Consider the following 23,125-nt stretch of genomic DNA (forward strand, 5'->3'; position numbering starts at 1 on the left):
TGAAGTGCCACATACACACAGTGTAGATTCCAAAGGAAATCCTCTGAACTTCAGCATCAGCAGATAAGATAGAAGATAATGTTTTGTCACAGAAATCCAAGTAATTTTATCTGACAAAAATTTTGCAGTTCTGCAACTTGAAGACATACATTTCTACATCACTACTTACCAGTGACTTCTACATACAGACCGTATTCATATAACACTTCAAATACTTTTCAACTATTATAAATATCCATTCATAGTTCAAAAAAAAACAAAGCATTACCTTCGGTTTCCATGGCCAAGTTTACCATCTTCTGCTTCACCCCAAGAATAAACTTCTCCCTCTGAAGACAATGCCAAACAGTGCTTCCCTCCTGAGTTCACTGCAACTTTCTTTATAAACACATGTTGAATGGATTCCAGTAAAGTCGGAGTAGAAACTGACTCTGTTCCTCCAATTCCAAGCCTACCACCTGCTCCATATCCAGTGGCATACAGCTTTAGAATAAAAAATAAACTTCAATTTTGTTTATGTCTTGAAGAACATTCACTATGGCTATAGAGAAGAATTCTTAATGAATGTATACTAGAACAGAATTGATGCAAAGGCCACCAGAAAAGTTTCTTATATGCCTCTATGTCATCCTTTGGAAATTTTGAACACATATGTACTAACAAGGAAGAGGTTTTTCCTTTCAAAATAGAAGTGGCATTGTTTTAAAGACTTAATTTAAGCAAGCAACATCAGTACATGTTCTATACTGAAGCTCCTGAATGTGTGGAAGGAGGAGTACTCAAGCTTTCATTTTGGTCCTCACTATATAACAATAGTCTAAGGACAAAGCCAAGCAAGTTGAAGTAGAAGTCATATTCGAGATCAATACAAATGTGAAGAGGAGAGCAACTTTAGGCAACAAATTCTTTGTCAAACCTGAAGCAGAAACAGCTTATACTGCAAACAAATATAATCTAAGAACAACTCCTCCAACACACATATCTTTTTTTCCCTTAGAAAGGACACTTGTCATTCAAGGCCCCTTTACTACTAGCATGATCTCTACTACATAGACATGACCTTCTTTTGCTTTCAGAGATATCTGACACACATCTAAGTAAATTTTTCATAACGACTTTCAGTCTGCATTTAGCTTTAAAGCCTTCTGCTTTTTACTACCTGAAGGTCTTCTGTCTCCAAAACCTGTCTTACTTTTCCAACTCCACAAGCTGGTCTTGGAAGAAAGAGAATAATTCTACTTATCAATGTAACTGTGACTTAATTTTGCTCATCAATTGTTCTGCACTCAAGGAAGCTCTTTCCCATTGCAACTCAGGTGAATTTTCAAGCCCAAACAGACAAAACTCAGAAGCTGTAGCTTGCAACTATTCAGTTTCACACAAAGAATTTAACACTAGCCTGCTACAATATACCAGGTCAGGTGCACATAAATATGTTCTGGAAAAAGAATTTTACACACTGCTTTCGTAGCAATACAGTCTAACCTTAATCAAGGAAAAATTAGACATTTCTTGACCAGTTTCAATCTGTGTTGCCAAAAAAAATCAGATCAGCATTTAATAAAATGCATGATAAACATACAAATAAAATTCCACATTAGATTTTCAAACTTGTATTAAAGTTTTACAATAACTGATAAGCTTATTTGCACACATTCTCCATAAAAATTAAATTTGTTATAGAAGGTTTTGCAGTTTCAAAGTTTCTAATCCTGTCCCAATAAACCAAGGATTCTATACTCCTATGCATTTAGTTTTCCTTCCCCCATAACACTCAATTACCCATACTTGAAAGTACAATACATGGAAGTTAGTACCTCTTATGTCAGGAATGAAACTATGGCTACATTCAAGTTAATTTAAGCTGTCAATGACTATTTTAAATCCTAATGCTGATGTTGTGAAAATATCAAGAAAATATAACTTCGTGTAATAACATCACAAAACCACCTACCATCTACAGGTGTCTTTCAAGCATTACTACTCTAGTTTTCTTTCTTCCGTGGGACACACACAAACATGGATGCTTCTTTGTACTCTGTCCCACACAATTCTTTATCTACAGTATTGCTTTTTCATCTGTCTATTCAAAAGTAATTTACCTCAACACAATTATGTCAAAAGCAATGTCATTAATCTGTCCCTTTTCCCTTGGTAAAAAATTAAACAAGGATGATACTGACTGTCCAGGAGAGAACTGTTACAGTATATCACTAGATGAATGTAACTGCAACAAGAAAGTTCAGCTAAGATTCTGTACCGTATCTTCAAACAAAACTGCCATTTGTATCAAAATGAAGATATCTTCACATTCACAAATCCGCTTTTTTCCCCTCTATACATTACACTAAATGATCCATCCTCATCATCGAGCACCCAAGTATCTGCAAATTAGATACTGCAATATCTAACTCTCAGAAGTCAGCTCTGAACAAACTCAGATTCCATTTACATCTCTCTCCTGTCAGGGAGAAATCATCACCATTACATTTTACTGCTTGTGATGTTGTGCAAGAGTCTATGAGTATGTTACTTGTATTCTTTATTTTCCAAAATCTGACAACAGTTTTGAATGAAGAACTGAAATACACATTACTAGTTTCAAGTATTTAATGCTGCAGCTCACTGATTTCCTGTGTTGTAACGGCAGAATTGGTACAGTTTAGTTTCTTTAAAATATATATATTTGTAAATGGTGAAAAACATACAACAGGATGCAATTTTTACAAGGAGTCCAACAAACATTTATTGTACACTTACCTTTCCATCAGCAGTCACTGCAAACAGTGTCTGCTCACCACCAATTAATTGCACTGGTCTAAGAGTAGCAAGAGCTTCACATGGAGTTGGGACCTTGACTTTTGCCCCTTCAATTCCACCAAGTTGTCCTCTGTGATTATGACCCCAACCATAAATGGTTCCACTGCCTCCAGCTGAAAGCGTCCAATCATCAGGTCGTCTGTGTAACATTCAAAATAAAGCATTATAAATGTGCTTAAAGAAAGTAACAAAAAAAGTTCATTTGTACAACAACAAAGCATCACAAGACAGAACAAATGATAGCTGAAAGAAGTAACCTATTCATCCACTGAACGAGCTGTTCATCCTGTTCTCTCTTAAAGACATCATGGCATTCATGAAGAACATCCATATTTTCATTATCTGCCATTAACTCTCGGATTTTCTTTGCTACCTGTAAAAGATTTTGCATTAAACAATGTTATTCCAAATATACCATATTCTGATTGCAGCTGGCATAAACTAATTCAAATCTCAGTCTTTTAGATGCAGTGCTTTTCTAAGTTCCATGAGCTATTTAAAATATTCTGGCAATACCTCATCGAGGAAAAGGCGAGGTAATGGTGTCCTTTTGTCAAGGGCCACAGCAACCCTGGATGCCATACAGTATCTTCTGAACCAGGCCCATTTGTGTGTCTCAGCACAGCAAGGGAGAGTGTCCAGCTCTAGATCACAAGCAAGAGCCACAAGAACCTGCAGATAAAACAGATTTCAGAGCTGCAACAAAAGTATGTAATAAAAAACTAACACACATTTGATGCAGCAGAACAGCTCATAGACCACTAGGGCATCAACAGTCTCAGAAAATGTAAAGTGTGGGGGACATTAAGAGCTATCCACCTACATTATCCTCACTGATGAGGCAGCATCAAGTGTATGCAAGCTGATCTCACACAGTTATATATCTAACTTTCCTCCTCTAATACAGGAATTTTCACAGTACACTTGTGACAAACACTAGATTAATTGCGTTTTCTGTATCAAAAATGACATGCTGAACATTTTACCTTCTATTTCTAAACTAAGTATCCTTCCTCCAATCAAATCAAGTAATTCAGTGTGTTACTGGCAAAGACAGTATATAATGGATTACTTCTGCCCTGGAAAGCCTTCTATGTATTTTAAGAACTTATTTTCTTTAAGACAGATAAATCCTTTTACATTTACTATAGGGGAAGCTTTTTTAAGCCTTTTTATTCTTGTTGCTCTTTTCTAGACTCGCTCAGTATATTTCTCTGTACTTCGAAGTACATGGCTCAAAATAGAAGATTCCTCCTTTTATAATATTCTTATTTGCTCCTACTGGAGGTAAGTAATACCTGCAAGATATTTTAAAGGTCAAAAATATATAAATATTCCTGTTAGGACAATTGAGATACCAATTGTCAAAAGTATACCTGAAGCTGTAGTGTAGTATACTTTCATGATATTGTTCTTAACTACCTACCTCAGTCTAGTTAGGTATTCCTGATTTTCATATTTGCGTATTTGGTTGTCATTCTAGAAGTAATATTCTGATTTTATCATTACTCAACTAATCTCAGTGACTTCAGACTAATTTTTCAAAATCCATTAAAAGCAGCCTTTAAATGAAGTTTTTCTATTGGGATGAGGTGAGCTAGTCACACACACTCATAAAAAAATATCGCAAAAAATTTTACTCATGAATTCTTTACTGACTGTATCCCATTACCTTAAAGAAAGGGCTGTGGAGTAGCTGTTTGCCACCTCTCACAATAGGGTCTTCATAGTCAAACTGTCGCTGCAATGCTTCTGGAAGACCCTTAACCAAAGCAGCTAAAGCACTCCCTGTGAAACTCTAGAGAAATCAGAGCAGTTGAAAATTACACTGTGTTAGGAAGTAGGAAATTACTTAGGTGGCCATGACAAATCATTAGTAACTTCCCAAACCATAGTTTGCTTTGAAAGTGGATGGAACTGAAGCATCAGTTCCATCCATTTCCTAATACAAAAGTATTTCTGTCATCTTTGACAATTCCAAAATTACATGGATACAAAACTGGAATTAGCTTTAATTTTTCTTCTAAAACAAAGCCCTTTAAAGAGACTTGCAGACACGTTCAAGCAGGCTATTCATTTGGCTTATTTCCTATTTTGTGGTAACCAATAAAAACCTTGTAAATAAAGGCCAACATTTTTAATGCTTCACAAACATCTTAATGAGAAGAATGTTAGAGGAGAGCTTCTGTGCCCTCTTACCAAAGTTCGTGCTTCTCCATCATTGTCCCCAAGAATCCGGTTGATGTTAATAGACTGGCCAAATTCTGTTGTGAGAAGCTTCCGTAGTCTCTGCAAAGCCCACATTCTATGGCCAGCAGCTAAAGAAGCAAAAAGCACACAATAACCCGGAATTACTTTCAACAGTAATCTTAACTTCAAAAAAGTAGATTTAAAATTGGGACTTACACCTACCTAAGGCACTCAGTTGAGCACAAGCTGCAAGAGAAGCTGCCAAGCGAGGAACTATACTCCTGTTGGAAGCAAAATTTAAGCGAAAATCCAGCAAACACGTAACTAAATCCATTGAGGGACATGAAAGAATGCAACGATCTGAGAGAAGATCTTTGGGACCTAAAAGAAATAAAAAGAAAAGGTAAAGAAGATTTGACAATTTATGCCCTTTTACTGAAATTAGAACAGAAATAAGAGCAGGATCTGCTGAACAAACACAGCAGTCTACAGTCTATATCCGAGTTGGTTCATTCCACCTCCCTTTGAAGGAACTGGAAGAGCGAGCCATTTTCATTACATACAATTACATACAATATTGGGGTTATAATGGATCCACACAAGGATCATTGAGGACAACTCCCAACTCCACACAGGGGAGCTTAAGAGTTAAACAATCCATCTAAGAGTATTATCCTAATACTTCATGAACAACAAAACATTTAGGGTCATGATCACTTCCCTGAGAAGCCAGTTGAAGTGCTTGACCACTCTCATCTCAGTGAAGAACTGCTCCCTAATACCCAATCTGAACTAACTCTGCCTCTTGCTTTAAGCTGTACCCTCGAGTCACACCAGTCACCATGTAATTAACCTAATACCATGGATTCATTAGGGAAAATACGTATATATATATATATATATATATATGTATGTATATATATATGTATAATATGTATATATATATATATATATATCTCTCTCTCTCTCTCTCTCTCTCTCTCCCACATGAAGTAACCTCCCTTCACAGATGGACAAACGAGAGCAACTACAAAACATTTTTCTCTCCCCTATGTGCACCTCTCAAGCCTCTGTTGAAAATGCTTGCTATGTATGAAAGAAAACATTTTCTTAGTATGAATACAAATGAACAATTAACCTTTGGCATGTAAATATTTAAATTACATTGGCAAATATACTCTCACCCTTCTATAAATGAGATATATTACTTTACCTGCAGCTGGCATGATAGGATAAACAGTGAATCGCCATCCCCATCCATTTACAGAGCCATCACTGATGAACTTCCACTTTAGTTCATCCCCTGGAATTCGTAACTCACTAGACCAATCTGACCACTCACGACCTGTTACAGTAAGTAATATGAACATGTTCACGTATGCTGACCAAGCCGATCCAATCTACTCAGCAATAACTTCTCTCTACGGTTATTTTAATATCACAAACATCACATAAACATATTCCAAAAGAAAAGTGCATGTGGAGCACATGTACATACCTATAATGATGTTACATAACCAAAACATAACTCTTAAACAGTTCAATTACCACTTCTATTGTATGTCTTCAGTGCTTTTCATACCACTTTCAGAAGACAATTGAGCTCTTACTACAATCCCACTGTCCTGTCTTCAAATTATCTTTTCATATTACAAAAATATATTGAAGCATTAAGATTTAGGTCTTTTTCCAATCAAAAACAGCTCAATAATAAAGCACATGAAGATGTGCATCTGAAACAGGTTGGGGAAAAAGTCGTTCACAGTAAAAGCTCACATTATAGTGTGTCACATTAAGTGCTGAAAAACATTAAGTATGGGTGGTATACTTAGATTCTTGCACGATGTCGCAGATGGAAAGGGTTAAGATTTGATGAGATTTCAAATACTCCTCTATCATCTACAGAAAGGCAACAGCGCTTAAAAATGAAGTTATAGACAATGGAATAAAAGATGTGGAGATTTCATGTAGAGTCAGGTACATAGACCAGAGCAGAAAACAGAAAGACAGAGCCTAGATTCTATTTTGGGCATTCAACAGAAGAAGAACATTTGTCTTGACTGTAAAAATAAAATAAAATAAAATAAAAGCTCAAATTCCTGCAACTATTACTTGAAAAACTCAAAGGGTAGCAAAAAAAAGTATCCTCTTCCAATTGTTTTTCAATTTGTTCAACTTTGATTATGCAGAAAATCATACATGGGATGTGAGCGCTAGAAACTTTTTTTTTTTACATTCCAACTGCTTTTAGGAAAAATATAACAACATATACATCTGAGAGTCTATGAATTCAAATATTCAAGTTCATTCTTGTATGTCTGCATATAGATCATCTTCCCTTTTTGATTTAAAATGGGACATCAGCTTATACGTTTTCCTCCTTTTTAATGGCACATCGCTCACAAGGACTATGTCACAGTGGCATATTTATTCAATGTTTAACAGTAAATCACACAAGACACTTTTGAAAAGCACCTGATCGGACGGAAACAATTCTGTTGACACCATCCATGATGGTGAGTGGATCATGACGCCGCTCTGTAGAACACTGGCGATCAAATTCTACTCTCAGTCCCTCAGCACCTAAACAGCAACAAAGAATTTACACACTTCTACAGAGCAATCAATCCCACAAGCAAACGCAGTACTTTCGAAATCCACATGAAATCAAATGCAATTGTTTGGAAGCCATAGTGCTATTAATAAAAATAGAAATGTGAACTTGCTTTGGTTTAATGACAAAGTGTTTCTAACTTCTCTTTGAAAGACCTACATTACAGGCAGCTCATGTGAATCGGAGCTAGCATACAGACTATGTTCAGAACATTCCCAATTGAAGTTGCCATAGCAAAAAAATATTTATTTACAGTTAAGACAAATATCAAAAGGTAAAGGCAACAGAGAGTTTAAGTATCAGCACTGGAGGAAGAACTAGATGAAAATACAGCACAGAAGGAAAAAAGTATCTGCTAATGATTAAGGCTACATGATGAGCGTTCAATTACTGACCCTGAAAATGACTGCAGTCATTCTCAGCTTCATAAATGAACAGAAAACAGCAGTAATACATAGCTGCAGAGAAACAGTGTACGGAATTCAGTCACAGGACCCAAACTTGGGTAAATGTGTATTTCACATGACTGAGATGTTCATGCAGTATAAAGTGTTCTAAGAAACATTTTATTACAGCAATAGAACAGATAATATGACCTTAAAAGTTCAATACATGTTTTTGTAAGCTGAGAAAAAAAATTTACATATGCAGGCTTGCAAGTACCTGAGTTTTAGTAATATAACTCTAGGAATCCTATACCTGGTATTTTAACTGTGCCACTAGATGATGTATCATCAGTATATGGATGGCTGCTTTCTACCACAACTGGCTGCGAAGAGAGGCGGCCACTCTGTGAGTCAGTTGCCACATCTTCTAACTCAGTAACACACAGCTCCAACAACATATCAGCAACCTAAATCAAGAAAAACAGTCACACACCTAAGAATCAAGCTTATGAAAACTGTGCATGGTTAGTCCAGGAACTCTGAGCCAACTATCATTCTTTCTCACTTAAACAAACAAACAAACAACCAAAAGAAACCCCATGTATTCTGATTCATAAACTATCACATTCATTCAGAATATGAAAAAAATTAAGTAAATGCCAAAGCAACTGATGATTTCCATTGCAGAAAAACTGAATTGTAAACATAAACCAATAGTGAAATATGTAAGTATATAACCAATATGCAACATTAAAATGCATTGTTTAGAGAGAAAACTCCAACTGTACTAATTTCTGAAGAGCAGTTTCAAACAAAAATTCTGACGGAGTAGGGAGAAGAAATTTTTAATTTACTTGTTAACGCCTGAACAATTCAAAAAAATGATATGTAAATGCATGTATTTAATTGGAGTAGGAGGGATATGACTACATCTCAAATCCAGAATAGAATATCACTGATATACATACGGTCATTGATATACATATATCAATATATCAATGACCATATGATCATCACAAGGAATTTAAAGATTTGAAAAAAAGATGTTTAATAGGTACTGAAATACCACTTTGTTACTCTTACAGCATCTGTTAGAGTGGCCTCTCCCAATCCTGATTTAATAGAACAGATACACCCTAAGATTTCATTTTTTAAAGTACAGCTGTCTTGTCATTTATATCATTAATTGAAAAAAAACTCAGAATTCTTAGCAAAGTCATTATTTATCTTTTTGATTAGTGAAAAAAAGAAATACAAACAAGAGCTTTGCATAATCACTTCCAATGTTTCAAAGCAGACTTTAAGCAGTGCAGAGCCATAAGTGAAATATGTTATATCAGCATCGTAAAGCAAATGCATCATTACTCATTAAAAAAATATTAAAGAAATATTAAACAACATTCAGTTCATTCCCATAAGAAGATATTATATGCAACAGTTATGATTGTCATATTCTGTTGTATAGCTTTTGGTAGCCAGTATTACAACATTCATTCACAGTTTGTTAGTTATGCAAGGAAAACTCACACCCATGAACATTTTGCAAATATTTCTTAACTTCTTAACTTGTTTGATTCAGTTTCATGCTTTGCCAGAATGATAAATCATATATATGATTTATATATGAAATTATATATGCATATTATGGCATAAATATCAGACATATTTACACTTGTTTCAAATAAATATATTCATGAAGCATCTCCATTACAGTCATTAAGGTTCAGATTCATTAAGTTCAACTGTAATTTTCATGCTTACTAATCTTCCCAGTACATCAAATTATACCACAAATAAATGAAAATATTCCAGTAAGCTAAAAACATAAAGGACATAGTTAAAAATGCAAGATAACAAAATCTGACCTGTGGGTAAGCTGTGCCCATACCAGACAGAACAGCTGAGAGAACATCTCTTCCCTTTTCACCTGCTCGGTTGGACACAGCAAGCTTTAGCAGGTCAACCATGACTCGTGTGTCATCTGGGACCAATAGGCTAGTAAACTCATCCAAGTACTGAGGTTCTGGGCCAGACACTTTACTTTGGCTTTCTACATCCTACAAAACAAATTGCAGAAAGATTTAGACAGGGAAGATGAAAAAGGAACCTCATTGAATACAAATGTATTAACTTGTCTGAAGAAGTTTGAAAGTAGTTTAAGACACAATTCGCAATTCTGGGACTACGTGGCCTCAGAATTTACCTACTGTTAAAACAGTTTCTCAAGTGAAAAAGCTTTCCAAAATTGAATTCCTTCAGCTTCAGAAAAAAAGAAAAAAAAAAAGTAGCAGTAATCACCCAGTCTCTGAATGTACTTTAAAAATGCAATCACTTATAGAGTAACTTCAAATGATCTAAAACAGCAGAACTGTTCAATAACAGCACTCACTATAAGGACTTAAGTTTTAAGGAAGGCATTAACAACATTACTTCTTTGGTTTTTGTCATGGTTTCTGCAATGATGCTGGCAGCTCCAGGATCATCTGTGACTGGAATGAAAGGACGGGAAGAGGCAGCAGCAGCTGAGGGAGTTACGGCAGATGGTGTCACAGCATCTTCTGAAGAAACAACCTAGCCAACACGAACAAAAGTAACAAAGGCTGCAATGAGTGTAACAAATCCTTTAGGAGTGTATTTACTTTTCAGAAGGGTTTGTGTTCAAAGACAGTAGCAATTCAAAAACAGTCATAAATTCAGATACAACAGTTTCATACCCTGTTTTTTTAGCTCCTATTTTATGTTTCTAACATAAGTCAGCAATGACATCCACATACTACAAAACATACACAGTAAAACATCAGTGTCTGCAGTGGAGTCTGCAAAGCAGAAGACAACCCCATAAATACATGTCAAATTAGTAGTCTGTGAAGGAAAAGATCTTCAGCAGCAAGCCTTTCTTCTTTATGGTTCTACTAGCAGTTCAGAATCAAGAGAGTGGAAACCCATTTACGCTCTTCTGTCTACCTTAGTTAACATAAGTTTACAATGATATTCATTAAGTAATTGCTGAATAGTCTTTTAATCCAGATTTTTAATCAGTCTTGCAAAATTACTTTGCTATCTGATCAAATAATAAACATTTTAAAACTAACTTTAAAATGCTACTATAAATCATAATTGCATTTTTATGACATACTTCATGCTGAAAATTCAAAGTTGATTCCAGAAAAATTTGTATTTCCAAATGTGACATACATAAAGCATCCACTCCATAAATTAGAGGATGAAAACAACTGTTTAATCTCTGCCACTTTACCATCAAACTAAATACTATACAGTTTTAGCTTTACTCTTAAACAATGTTGAAAAAAATTCATTAGACACTACCTCCCCTCTCCTGTCCTGCCACGGGTTTGGGCTCAGCCTCTCTTCTATATCTCCTACGAGCATGCATTCATCTCCACTTGCAGGGCTTCCTGTAGAAGTAGCATCTGATGGGGGGGCTGGTGATGAAGAGGGACATTCTACTGGTGCAATCATACTTGCAGGCATCAGTGCTCCAACAACTGCATCCCTGAAATCATTTAGGACAGATTCATATAAGCCTAATTATACTCCTTTGTTGAACTCAGAAAAAAGAAAAAATGGCATCAGCTTGGCTTAATAAAATAAGCAAAGGTTTCCACAGGCAGAGTTTAGCTCCATTCTCAAAGTTAAATGCTTAAATATTGTGTCTTAAGGCTATACTATTTTACATGAGCTCTCCTCTAAACAAATTTTAACAGCAATATTCTGTTCTCTATCAACGAGGAACGGTAAAGTTTTATTATTCTTTCAACCCTGTTCCCTGCTGCTTCTTCCACTTCACCTGTCGTGACATTTATACCCCTATTACACAGCGTACTTGAGCATGCCTGAATAAACATTTTTCCCCAGGTAGTGAAAGCTTCTTATTCTAAAGAAATCTAATATGAATATCAAAAGAAAAATTAAGTGAAGCTTGGCCCTACCCTGAGAAGTCCAAATCGTAAAACCATTTACAGCTGACTCAAGAGACAGCGAAACATGGTACAGTATGACATATTGCTCTTTAAAACAAAGGAATACTTGAACGCCTACCTGGCATACATGATTTGCAATGCCATCAGAATATGAGATAATGCCTGCTGTTTGGCAACATTCCCATCAAGCGACAGGAGAATCTTAGCAAGGGAAGGGCGATTTGGCTTCAAACTATTTGCGCCGCTAATCTTGTTACTGGCAGCAGAAGAATCTGCATCTGAAGGAACACCTGAAGTAAGGGGGGGGAAAAAAGAGAAAGCAATTGTTTCTGTTTTACTAAAAGTGTACTACATAATCGGAACTTAATCTCATTTCTTGGTAGATCATTACAGATCACAGAATCATAAGATAGCTGACATTGGAAAGCACCTCTTGGTCCATCTGCTCCCATCCCTGCTCCACCAGAGCCTCCCAGAACAGGGCACCCAGGCACACATCAAGGCAGCTTTCAGGAGGTGCCTCTCTGAGAATGCTGTGCCAGTGCTCTGTTATATACACAATAAAGTGGCTGTAAATCTAAGCCTAAAGGACATTTTTAAACTGCAGTTCTACAGTTACAATACTGGAATCAATACTGAAGCTTTTTCAGCAAATGCCTTCATAAAACAGTGTTCTACCTTTTCACTTATTCATGAAGAATGGGATAACATATAAATATTTTAGTGATTGGCATTTAAAACAAATTTTACTTAAACAGAAATTTTTCAAACAACATTAATATTAATTAGGTATCCTAAAAATACTAAATAAATATTATATTTATATATATCTATATATAATATATATTATAGATATCTATATTATATATAGATATATATAGAATATATATTATATATATATAATATTATATATATAAAATATTTCTTACTCTCTTTATAATATAATAATATAATATTTCTATATCTATATTATATATCTATAATATAATATTTAAAATAATAATATAATATTTCTTACTCTCTTTACTCAGTTTTCAAAGAAAGCAATTAGCAAAATGTTTGGATCTTTTAAACAAAAAATAGCAGTAGTGTAAAAACTACAGCAAAGACATGACATGTAACAAGGCCAGTGTTACAGTAGCATCCATTTACCATGTCTACAAAGCTATACTCTACATTAAAAGACAAAGACTTTGCAGTATTCGATCAAGTATGTTACACTTTACTTTTGAACAAGCCCTTTATAAATCCCCATTTTCAGGAAGAGGCTTCGTTTTATTTAGATGGGGGTGTTCCTCATATTGGATGCTTTTTGATCTTTTGCTTCTTTGCTGACTTTTAGTTTTCTTTAGACAGTGTTCTTTTCGTACTCTTCTATCAACTGCCAAACTACGCACACACCTAACTCTATTCTGGCATTAAAAAAAGCATAAGTTGATGTCTACCAACCAAGATAAGAAGCACCTAAAGGGTCCCTCGCTGTCTGAAAAAGTACTGGCTCGTGAACAGATGGTGTAGCTACATCCACTGTTGTCCATGCTACACTGTGGGAAGATCCACAAGCAACCCGGGTGATTTTCTGGCCTTCCAAGCCTTGGACAAGAGTGGGCTTTCTATTGACTGTGGTAGTTCCATTCCCTTGTTGCCCATGGTCATTGTCACCCCAAGCGTAAACCTGCCAGAAGACATTTCAGTTCATTAATTCACCTCAATGATTGCCTCATTTCTTTTCCTTACAACTCTACAGAAAAATCTGAGCGATCTGTATTAATAATCCAGAATATTTTATAGAACCTATTACTTTATTTTTAAATAATGCAAGTGTTGTCATATGTTAAAAAAACAAGGTAACCCTTTATTAGGTGATTCCTAAATCACTGTAGATTTATAAATCATCAGCTGATCAATTATACAATGTTCAAAGTGAACAACTAAATTGAAAGAATCAATTTCATAGTAATTACTCCAGATTTTGTTTCTTTATGGATGGAGGAAACAGGGGAAAGGAAGGTGATAAGTAACATACCTGTCCAGTGTCAGTAACTGCTAGACAGTGGAGGGCACCTACTGCCACATGCACGATCTTTTTGCCCCTCAGACCCTCCACTACTTGAGGCTTTCGCACATGTACATCAGTGCCATGGCCCAGCCTGAAGTAATCTCCCTTACCCCTAAAACAGACAAAAATAAAAGCAAAGTTCAGGACAATTATAGTGCTTACACTACTCAAAATTGAATAAACAAAGGATAACTGCAATTCTATGACCCCACTACATTTCACCTCAGTCTAGAACAGGCATCATTTATGACTTTTCATACATCTGCAGTTATATGGAATTTCATCTGCTGCAGACACACTGAAATTATAAACACCTACAAAACTGATTGTTATTCTTTTTGGACCTACTTATACTAATAAGGATAAACCTAAAAATAACAGATCCTTTACCAAGTTCACTCACTTGAAAAAAAATATGAGAACTACTGTGTATACAGAATTGAGCTTCTTCAAACTGTTGCAAGCCTCAGTATAGGGTCTCAATTTATCATAATCTAATCTTATAAAATTGTCATAAAGAAAACAAAGCACACTAAAAATATGCCATAGAGGAAAAACTAATGTAGACACCTTAAAATGCCTGTGAGTGAAGAGGAAAAAGATCAATATTTCTTCATTGTGTTTTTAGTAACCATTTACTCATCTCTGCAGCTCACCAGAACCAATTTCTAAAAAAAAAAAATAGTTCATGCTGGAAGTGAATGTGTCATACAGTACTACTGCCTACCTAAAGATGCAGTACAGAAGTTACAGTTTTTCTCTCAAATCAGTACGAATTTGTTAAGATAAAACTTAAGAAGCATCTCAGTCATCATAAGGTGCAGACGTGCACAGGTGACACAGAAGAAAAAAATAAAATCTCCTTGCCATCCTGTAATGTCATGAAATTATGCAAGAATTTCGCACAACATTCTTGAAGACTGCCAAATTCCCCTTCCTCTTACTCCTTTCATCACCACAAGAACTCAGAGGGGAAAAAGAGAGAGACAAATCTAGTTTCTAGTGGCCAACGATGTATGAAAACTACTAAAAGCTTTTCTCCCTTTTAATAAGAGAAGTAACTTTTAAAAATGTAAGTTTTGTGGATTTCTCTATATTATTCGTCAGTTGGTGACAAATTATGTAACAACAACAACAAAAATTTTACATCATCCTAGGTTTTATATGTGTCAAACAGGTCAATTTATACTCAAAGATGGGGTAAGACCTTGAGCTGTAGAGATCTGAAATTGATTTGCATTACAGAAATTGACAAATTTTACAGAAAGATTTATAAACTTAAAAAGCGAGGCTTGTGCTCAAAACAAAAGCAGAAACAAACAAAGAGGAAAAATAAAAAAGTCACTACTGATAACTCCGTGGTTTTCCCAGCAGCAATGAACTCTGCAGTGTCCTGCATGTTTTCAAGGCAATCTGTTCTGCGCTTGCTTACTCTTGTAACTCTTCATTCTTGTTACTTCCTGACTCTACCAATCTCTGTTTTAACTGCAGGCTATGATTCCCATGTTCTCTTTTTTTCCCAACTCTGCTCCAAAGTCTTAATTTAACATTCTTTTGCATACTTCATTACTCTCAAGAGAGAAAATGTTCAGTGAGACTCAGGAATTCTAGCAGAGTACAGCACATAATTCAGTATGTAGGCACAGTATACAAGACACAGTGAGCAACTGAATAGATCGCAGCTTTTCTCCAAGAGCTCCCTATTTAAAAGACAAAGTCATCACACAGATGAAGTACAGATGGGGTTAAGGCAATCAAATAGCAGTAAATACAACACATACTTAGCAATTGCTTTATAAATATTTTCTGGCAAATTTCACATACCAGGTCCATACCACTCCTGACTTGGTCAATGCCAACGAGAACTGTGCACCACACTCAATCTGACAAACGCCTTGGCCATTTAGTCTTTCAATGTTCTGAGGAATGTTGCATCCTTCACTTCCTCCTCGGCCCAGTTTTCCAAAATCACCATCACCCCAAGAAAACACCAAACCTAACAAACACCAAACTGTAGGTCAAACAATGATCACAGTATTCCCACGTGCCAGATATCCAGCTTCTGGATAAAGATATTTCTACCTTCATCTGTCAAAGCAAGAGTCTGAGCATCTCTGCTTCCACAAGCAACCTGAATTACTCTGTGTCCAAGGAGCACTTTAACCTGCAAAAGAGAGAAAGAGATGTTTCAAATACATTAATTATGTTTTTAAAACTTTACAAACATTTTCAAGCTGTTACACTTGACGTCCAGGTTATCAAGTCCTGCTCACTCAAGATCCAACACTGCTCAGTGACAGAACAGGTGCACGACATGTATGTTCAAAACAGCATTTCAAAACAGCACTAGCTGCTCTGAATGCAAGAGAGACTGCATCTTTTCAGCCCTCCTGAAATACTTAGCACATCAGAGGTAGGTGTACCAAAGCCCGATCAGATCACTCCAAAACAATATTATCATACTGCATTTATGGTTTTGGATTTGCTTTACCTTTATTTTACAATTTACTAAATGAGCACATTCACATTTCATCAGAGATGAGAAACATTATTTTACCATCTTCGGCTTCAGCTGTGTAGTATTATCTCCATGTCCTAACCTTCCATATTCTCCAAGACCCCATGTATACAGCTCACCACTAGAGGTAATGGCAGCACTGTGGGAGCTGCCACAAGCAATATCACGGATACGTTTGGTTTTCAGTGCTTCTATCAGTCTGGGTTTATCACAATTCCTAAAGAGAGTAAATAAACAATATATCATCATTTTTTGAAGAGTTGTACAGTACATTAAGTTCTACAATTCAAAAAATTTTGTACTTAAAATTAACAGTAATCTAAAGATAAATAAGATGCAACTCGTGATTCCAATATTAATTCCTTATTACCACGAGTTTTAAATTTATACCAGTTAAACATATCTTAACGTATTACAGTGTACTTTTGCTAATACTGTTGCGTAAGATTATATTAGAGTCACTATTAATGTTTTATAAACATACATATGGCTTCTGTGAAACACTGTGAAATTCTCCCATGAAATGCCTACAGCAAGAATTTCAAGTTTCTCTTTTAAGATGTTACAAAAAATGCAAGACATTTGAACAATAAAATAATAACACTGCTCTAAACTGCACTTTCCTTTTCATAGGTTTGACAACGACAATTTGGAATATTTATTTATTGTCACATCTACAAACACTGAGTTGGGCACTGTAACTTTCTATGTATTCTGAGCAGCTTTTTGGAATATACCAGAGCAATAAACAAAGATTCCCCCCCTCACCACAGGCCACGTCTATTCTTTTTCTTCCAAAACTTTGTTCTATGTCACATATGAAGAAAAATTCTGACAAATTTAATTTTTTCCTCACCATTGTCACACGGAAGACTGAAATACTGGATTTATTTCTAGATGTCAAATTTGTGAATTCTGCTCAAAGAACAGGCTACAAAAAAACTTGCAGAGTTGCAGTAGGAGCTGTTAGTGCTCAGGAGTGTAAAATCAATACAGTTTTACATGTCAAAGTAGCTCAGTAAAACTTACAACAGTAACAGAAAACTCAAACTCCAGAAGTATATTATTCCATCAGTAACATTAAAAAAACTAATAAAGAATTCTATGGAAACTGCTACCAATTGCTGCACTGTTGACATACACTGCTGAAAAAAAATCTTTTCAGAACACAGACATTTTATTTCTGTTAAAAATTCTGCCATTGTCAGTAGTGGTATTGCATGTCACAGCACAGCTATAAGCAAATCTTCTCTTACTACAAGCCAGATAAAACTGGTATCCTTACATTCGACTGAAGTGACCAAGTTTACCATCATCTCCTTCACCCCACGAAAATATCTTTCCATCTACAGTTAACGCCATAGCATGCCGGCCACCTGAAAGTATAAACTCAAATTTAAGTGTTCAAGCAGGTAGAGAAAGTCTAGCAAAAATCTCAGAGATTTGACATTGCTTTGTATTTACGATGTAGTTGCATAAGTGGATACAGTTAGCTGCGTTCTTAAAAGCTTCAACATGTTTTAATTTAAAACAAAATGTTTGTGACTATGGGCTTCCTGGCACATTAAAAATACAAATAACAACTTAATTTGCTATTGTCAATGCTGCAAGGAAATCAGCAAACAAACCACTATTTAACAATATTTAAAACATGAAAATACTTCCTTTGGAGTCTACTATAAGTTTTCCAGTAGTTAAGAAACTAGGTATGGTCTAAATTCATAGAATTTAATATCTTACACAGAATTAAACAACCTGTACTTACTAAAAAATAACTTTTAAAAAATCAAATATTCTGGTGCATTACAGCACTAAAGAAACTACAAAACAATTTCTATTTTTAAGCTTAATGTTCCAGTTATATATGTAAGAATAACAACAGACCTGAGTGAACAGCCACCTTCTTTACAACGTAGTTACTGAGAGCTGTGATCTGGCGGGGAATAGGCACAGTTCCACTGGATATTCCTAAACCCAACCTTCCATTTGTGGCTTCTCCACAAGCATATACCTTACCCTCTACAGTCACTAAAAGTGGGGGGGGGGGGAAAAAAAAAACAAAAATAGTTTGTAATGCCATCAATGTTTCTCAAATGGAAATTTATTTCTGCCCTTAAATAATGATACATACTTTAAACTTGTATTACCTGCAAAAAGGCTTTTGGATCCTCCAGCCACTTGTACAACATTCAATGCAGACAGGGTTTCAGAAAATGAAGGAACCTTTATCTAGAGTAGACAGGAAAAAAATCATTCCAATATATTTTGCAGTTGTATACATTATAGAAAAGAGCTATTCTGAAGTGATAAAACTCTGACATTTATCACTTTTATTATCATAGAATCACAGAATCACAAGGTTGGAAATGACTTACAAGATCATCTAGTCCTACGGTCCAACCATATTATACATGAAAACTCCTCATATTATTTGAACACTTTGCAGATACCCATTAATACAGATCACACAAAAGACAGGAACCAAGAAAAGGTATATAATGCAGAAACCATGATAAACTCTGAGAGAAAATGAAATGGGATAAAAACAATCATTTTCTTTTTAGTATAGTTATTTTCTTGAGGAAAAAACAACTCAGTTCTGAAGAAAAGCATAACAGCAAAACGAACCTAACTGAAAGTGTGAACCAACACAGTTTAAATCACAACACACGTACATTTTTTCAGTAGCAAAATGCTTTAGCAATCAGGATTATAGACCAATTTGAGAAGGAAAAAAAACAACACATGCAACCTATTTTCCTCGTTACTACAAAATAGTCTTTAATCAAGCAGATTTTAGATATGTATTAAAAAAGACACCAATGCACCCTTCACAAGAGTCTTAAATCCACACACATGAAAACCTGGTTTATTCTCTTTTATAAGAGAGGCAAACATTCAGTTATTTTTAAGCAGCTGAAACATTTACAACAGACTATTTCATTGCAGTATATGAGTAAAAAAGTTTGTAGGACATTTGTAAACTAGCATTGAAATTACTATCCTAATTAATCAATTTATGTAACTTTTAATAATAATACTTACTAAGAACTCAAAATAAAGTGTTGAAGTTCATAAAAGCATTTTTTCCACCTAAAGAAGCTTAGCTTAATCTTCATAGATTTCATTCATATTTATACATGCATTTTATTTTTTTCTTCCCTCACATCTTCAATTTAACTGTCCTATTTAACTCCCTTTTCTACAGGGAGACACTTCAGTCAAAGGAAGTCAGGATGATTGGAGCAACAATTCACATTATTTACAGCATAAATTCATGCTTTTAGCATCTCTCCCATCTTGCATCATATCAAAAATTATATATAAGCAGTTGCATACTGGCCTGAAATTTCTCTCAAATTGCACTTATAGTTACACTAATAAGACAGCATTAATTTGAATTTTTTTTATTATTACTGAACTAGCTCCACTTACACGTAATAGAAAAGTTCACTGCTATCTACATTTTACACATGCAAAAAAACTTTAAAAGAACAAAGTATAGAGAGTGATACAGATTTTTAAAAAAATTAGTTTGCTATCATGTAAAATAAGTAATTAAGTGCCTGCTAAAAAAAAAAAAACAAAAAAAAGAAAAAAAACAACATACTACATTTCAGGTAAACAGCCAAAATGTAAATTTGCCCCAGGTTTTCCAGCCAGCACATGTCTAAACATCAAAAAGCCATAAAATAAACTTTAAAATTCTGATTAAATTGGAATTTAATTTGAGTTGTGTGAGGCTTGCACATTTTATTTTTAGCTGCCTGTGTTTTATACTAAAAATATTTAAACCACAAACATACCTTGGAACCTTTTAGTCCTCCCAACTGATCTTTGTCATTCAGTCCCCAGACAAAAACTTTGGTTCTAATTGTAGCTGCTGATTCCAGCCCAGCTGCCTTCTTTCTAACAAGACTGAGTGTATTTAGGGAAAAAAAAGTCAGTTTAGCAACCTATATACTATAGCACAACCATATTTTTATTTTATCTACTTATTTTACATTTCTGAATGGTTTCAATATCCAAATGAAGTCATCACAATTGAGTGGTATCAATGAAAAATAAAAACATAAAACTACACAAAATATCTTTCTTCTCCTGAGTAATGGTAAATATATATATATATATATTCACTACATTTTAAGTACAAACATAGGAAATTTTCATTTTCAGAAATCAAAAGGAACCGTACAAAATGCTACCAACTTACCAGTTGGTAATTTTCAAGTATTTATCAACAAATGAGCTACCCACAGTTGTGACACGTATATTTCTCTTTACATTCAACCGAATTAAGTTGCACTCCTCACAATTAATCTTCTGAATAGAATATATAGGAACCAAGTCTCTTTGCCAACTTCTTTCCACCTGCAGTTACCTACCTCCCAGTATTAGCTTTGTCATCATCCTCTTCCTCATTATCAGAAGCGAGGAAAGGGACGGCTGCCAAATCCTCATCCTCTGCACGTACACGTCCCAGTATGCTGAGGCCATGTATTTTGCAATCGATTCCAGAGCTTCTGCACTGCTTGATTGCAATCTCAATATACCTGTGATACTAAGAAGAAAAAACTAGATCACCATCTTTTGGGTTCTCTGCATGTTCACAATAGACAGGAAAGATCCTCAACTTTTGCTCGACTTCATCACCGTAACAAAATTAATCAGCAACTTCAAATATTTTGCTTTTCAGAACTGTATACTTTAAGATAAACATTTGGCCTCATAAATTTGAGAACGATTTCACTTTAAATCTCCTGAAAATTCAGTACATATTCCTTCTTGCTGTTACTGAAAACATTCAGAATTACTATCTGAAATGAGCTTTTTCACCCACTAAAATGAACCCCAGATTTATGTTTACTGGAATGCCACCTTGGCTCAAAGGTGTATTGAATTACATCAGAAACAAAAACTAAAATATATTGACTGCTAAAAGATATTATAGAGTTGCACTGCGATTTACAGTAAAACTCATCAGGATAATTAAATTTACAACTGCCAGAAATGCTTCTAATATGCAGGAAAAGCAAAATACCACGCTTTAATAATCACAACAGTGCTTTTGATCCATCTGTTGCAACAAAATAATTTTCAGTTTACATACAAAAATAATTCTCCTTACAGAAACTTCACTTACTTCTGTACAATCACTGAGAAGAGGCACTGTGGTGTCTGTAGGATTTATGTTGATTGTCTTCAGCTCTATAAGGTTATTTAAGGAACTGCCTCCTAGTGAAAAAAGCATTGAAAGAAAGACACAGTAAAACACAATTTGTGTCGGGAACAGACACTACATATATTAAATAGACAAATGGATATTAAACGAAACTAGATAAAATAGAAGCTGCTGGGCATTAAAAAGAAAGTATTTTTCCAGCTTCTCAGAGAACATTCACATACCTGACACTACGACTAAAGAGGGCATGTAGCTGCTGTCTGCAGGATCCACTACCATCTTTAGTCTGTGAACAAGAACATCTGGAAAAATCTCCAAGCGTATCCAGTGCTAGGGTAAGAAATAATTTCATTTTCAGATAGTATTCTTAGGACCATTTTATGATTAATAAGAATACACATACTGTTTTTCAACAAAGAATGAAAAACATTCTTGGGTAGTTAAAAAACATCTACAAGGGTGGAAATCCTGCCAGTCTAGCTCTTAATACAAAAGAAACATCAGCAGCAAGTAATTGATTTCATTCAAGAGCAACACTGCGGAGAAGAATGAGAAAGCACATTGCTCTTATGGGTCAAAAAAATGGAACACAATGTAAATCTCTGGTTAGTGAGAACCCACAACCTGAAGGAAGGATACTTGGGGATATTTTCAGCATAGCTACTAAGAGAGCACCAAAACACACTGGAGAGAAGCCTAGCTGCAAATCCCAGTGCCTACACCGGCCACCAAGCAGTTCTATGGGCCAATAAGAAGAGATGAAGGAGAACAAGAGAGAAATAGTCAGAAACAGTTTTATTAAATAAGAACAACAAACTCACTTGAGTAAAACATACACAATGATTGCTAAGAATTGTCATCAGTTACTACACTGAACAGGCTGTTGAAATTACCTATGGCCAACCACAGAATAAAATGATCACCCCGTGTTCCAAAAAAATAATAAATTATCATAAGTTTTCCTCACAATTTCCAAGAAATAATGATGATGCATAGATTAAAAAATAGACATTTATTATGAAGAAACACAGTTGTACCTCAGATGCCTGTTTTTATTACTTACTCTCTTACTTGAAATAACAAAAACATTAGCAAAGTGAGGTAAGTAGTTATCCCTATGAAAAGATTTGCCAAAATAAAGACGTTACAATTTCAGGTTACCTTTCCTTGTGAGCCAGAAGACTGCCAGCACTGCTCACTGCCATCAATAAGACGTGAAGCCTGATTCACAGAGGAAGAGACATTCAGATTCTTCACTATCCTTGACCAATCATCCAGTAACATTCCCCTCTGGCTACTATGTCGTCTCTTCAGCTGTTTTCCAGAACGCCCACAGAACACTGGAGACTGACCTGCATTGTTAAATGAAAGAAAATTTGTTTTATTAAACCCATAACAATGTGAAAGGAAATGGA

The 23,125-nt window shown here is 35.1% G+C and overlaps 1 protein-coding gene across 3 annotated transcripts in view; it reads right to left on the reverse strand.

Annotated features, from left to right (window-relative positions):
* HERC2 (HECT and RLD domain containing E3 ubiquitin protein ligase 2) overlaps nt 1-23,125 on the reverse strand; it is a 103,869-nt gene that overhangs the window by 21,362 nt on the left and 59,382 nt on the right. For 2 of the 3 annotated variants that reach the window (XM_042866358.1, XM_042866357.1), the window contains exons 53-79: nt 22,872-23,062; nt 21,935-22,040; nt 21,672-21,763; nt 20,914-21,089; nt 20,335-20,446; nt 18,676-18,757; nt 18,413-18,556; nt 17,814-17,904; nt 16,568-16,745; nt 16,093-16,174; nt 15,835-16,006; nt 13,978-14,122; nt 13,401-13,626; nt 12,070-12,241; nt 11,338-11,524; nt 10,441-10,581; nt 9,876-10,067; nt 8,324-8,477; nt 7,486-7,593; nt 6,224-6,355; nt 5,233-5,391; nt 5,020-5,138; nt 4,493-4,618; nt 3,337-3,492; nt 3,078-3,193; nt 2,761-2,959; nt 269-483 (exon numbers count right to left, since the gene is read on the reverse strand). In XM_042866358.1, the coding sequence (XP_042722292.1) occupies nt 269-483; nt 2,761-2,959; nt 3,078-3,193; nt 3,337-3,492; nt 4,493-4,618; nt 5,020-5,138; nt 5,233-5,391; nt 6,224-6,355; nt 7,486-7,593; nt 8,324-8,477; nt 9,876-10,067; nt 10,441-10,581; nt 11,338-11,524; nt 12,070-12,241; nt 13,401-13,626; nt 13,978-14,122; nt 15,835-16,006; nt 16,093-16,174; nt 16,568-16,745; nt 17,814-17,904; nt 18,413-18,556; nt 18,676-18,757; nt 20,335-20,446; nt 20,914-21,089; nt 21,672-21,763; nt 21,935-22,040; nt 22,872-23,062 (3,973 nt within the window). The remainder of the gene's footprint in view (nt 1-268; nt 484-2,760; nt 2,960-3,077; nt 3,194-3,336; nt 3,493-4,492; nt 4,619-5,019; nt 5,139-5,232; nt 5,392-6,223; nt 6,356-7,485; nt 7,594-8,323; nt 8,478-9,875; nt 10,068-10,440; nt 10,582-11,337; nt 11,525-12,069; nt 12,242-13,400; nt 13,627-13,977; nt 14,123-15,834; nt 16,007-16,092; nt 16,175-16,567; nt 16,746-17,813; nt 17,905-18,412; nt 18,557-18,675; nt 18,758-20,334; nt 20,447-20,913; nt 21,090-21,671; nt 21,764-21,934; nt 22,041-22,871; nt 23,063-23,125) is intronic. The other variant, XM_042866359.1, reaches the window with a different exon arrangement.

This window comes from Lagopus leucura, unplaced genomic scaffold (genome assembly GCF_019238085.1).
Source record: "Lagopus leucura isolate 7727_CA_CO unplaced genomic scaffold, USGS_WTPT01 Super-Scaffold_100001, whole genome shotgun sequence".
In the NCBI taxonomy this organism is placed as follows: Eukaryota; Metazoa; Chordata; class Aves; order Galliformes; family Phasianidae; genus Lagopus; species Lagopus leucura.